Here is a 1,238-nt window from a genome sequence, read left to right as displayed (position 1 = left end):
TGCGTCTCACGTCAAATGCACACGTGGTCGGCATCTCTCTGCAAATTTTCCGCGGCTGTTACCCATCATGTACGTCGTCGAGTATTTTTACGCAGATTCCGCTACGCTTCTGCGGGTCTATGACAATGAAGGTTCGATGGTTGACATGACTGCTCGATTCCTTAATTGTGATAATGCGATGGACAATATGCATCAAATTCTCAATAGAAATTGCTGAGTTTGGTGTGACGTATGCCGACGGTTCTTGTTCGTAGTTGCTAATATGCACTACACTCTCTACCTGCTTTTTGACTGTTACAATATCATCAGGAAAGCGTGAAGCCGGAAGAAAGGGAAGCAACGCAGGCGGAAGCCAAGCGGAGATGACCGCGCGGGGAAACCCACCGTTGGACACCGACTCGTCGTCGCTTAGCGACGAATGCGCTAATAGCGCGATTGCGGATGTGAATGAGCCTGCCTGAGAGAGCGGCTCGTTACATTGGCATGAAGGCCCGCATATCAGAACACCAACTACTTCGACCCTTCTCCGATAGTATGGTGATCAAGGCAGCATCAGCCAGAAGAACTGGCAAGAGCAATAAATGATGTGGGATTGTCTGTCGCAGTGTTGATCCAGCAGAACTGGACCAGAGGTTTAATTACTTCTAAACTTAACTTTAACAGTTTGTCGATTTCATCAAGAATTATTATTAGAACAGTAAAGATGAATTTATCTGATAAATTGTAGTTCTCTGCATTTCCATCTTTAAAAAGCGTTCTCATTAAAAGATTTGATGCAATAAATGATAACATGCGATGTGCACTTTGTCATAGATTTTGCCAATAGATATGAACCATTCTTCAAGTTACTTAGCGGTGGTATCAGATTCGGTAGCGCAATTTTTTTTTGTTAATAAGTCGAGGTTTCAAGTCTTGCAACCCGCCGTCCCAACTCGGTAAACTGCCGATTCGTTGTCAGTTTTACAGCATAACGAACGAACATCGAGTTTTTGATATCCAGGATGTTGTTATTTTGTTCTGGGACTTGGGCGTTGTGTTGGAATTCGAAAGCCATGCTGATCTCAACTGATCTTTCTTTGTCCACGCGCAGGTTTTACAAGGTTCAAGGCTGATTCATTCATACCACGCTGGATGCTGTTTCGATCATCGTTTATCAGAGAAGCGGCGAAATAGGCGGTGTTCTAATGCACATAACTTCATGTCACATGTCTTCATGAATTGGGAAAATGAACGCAGTC

General features: G+C 43.9%; 1 protein-coding gene across 1 annotated transcript; it reads right to left on the bottom strand.

Moving 5' to 3' along the window:
- Positions 1–58: 58 nt before the first annotated feature.
- Tsp_14119 (conserved hypothetical protein) lies at positions 59–762 on the bottom strand. Its single transcript, XM_003368740.1, has 2 exons — positions 643–762; positions 59–457 (listed from the first exon to the last, which is right to left on the bottom strand). Exons 1-2 carry the CDS (start codon positions 760–762, stop codon positions 59–61), a joined length of 519 nt encoding a protein of 172 aa, XP_003368788.1.
- Between the last annotated feature and the right edge of the window lie 476 nt (positions 763–1,238).

Source organism: Trichinella spiralis (genome assembly GCF_000181795.1).
Source record: "Trichinella spiralis strain ISS 195 chromosome Unknown Scfld1978, whole genome shotgun sequence".
Lineage (NCBI taxonomy): Eukaryota > Metazoa > Nematoda > Enoplea > Trichinellida > Trichinellidae > Trichinella > Trichinella spiralis.
Note: the sequence above shows the minus strand (reverse complement) of the source record. Positions and strands in the feature narration are given on the sequence as shown.

Excerpts from the sequence above, each read along its gene's own strand:
- Tsp_14119 (XM_003368740.1), bottom strand. The coding sequence starts at position 762 with ATGAGAACGCTTTTTAAAGATGGAAATGCAGAGAACTACAATTTATCA. Across the intron at positions 458-642 it reads TGTTAAAGTTAAGTTTAGAA|GCAGGCTCATTCACATCCGC; the intron begins GTAATTAAACCT and ends CCGCTCTCTCAG.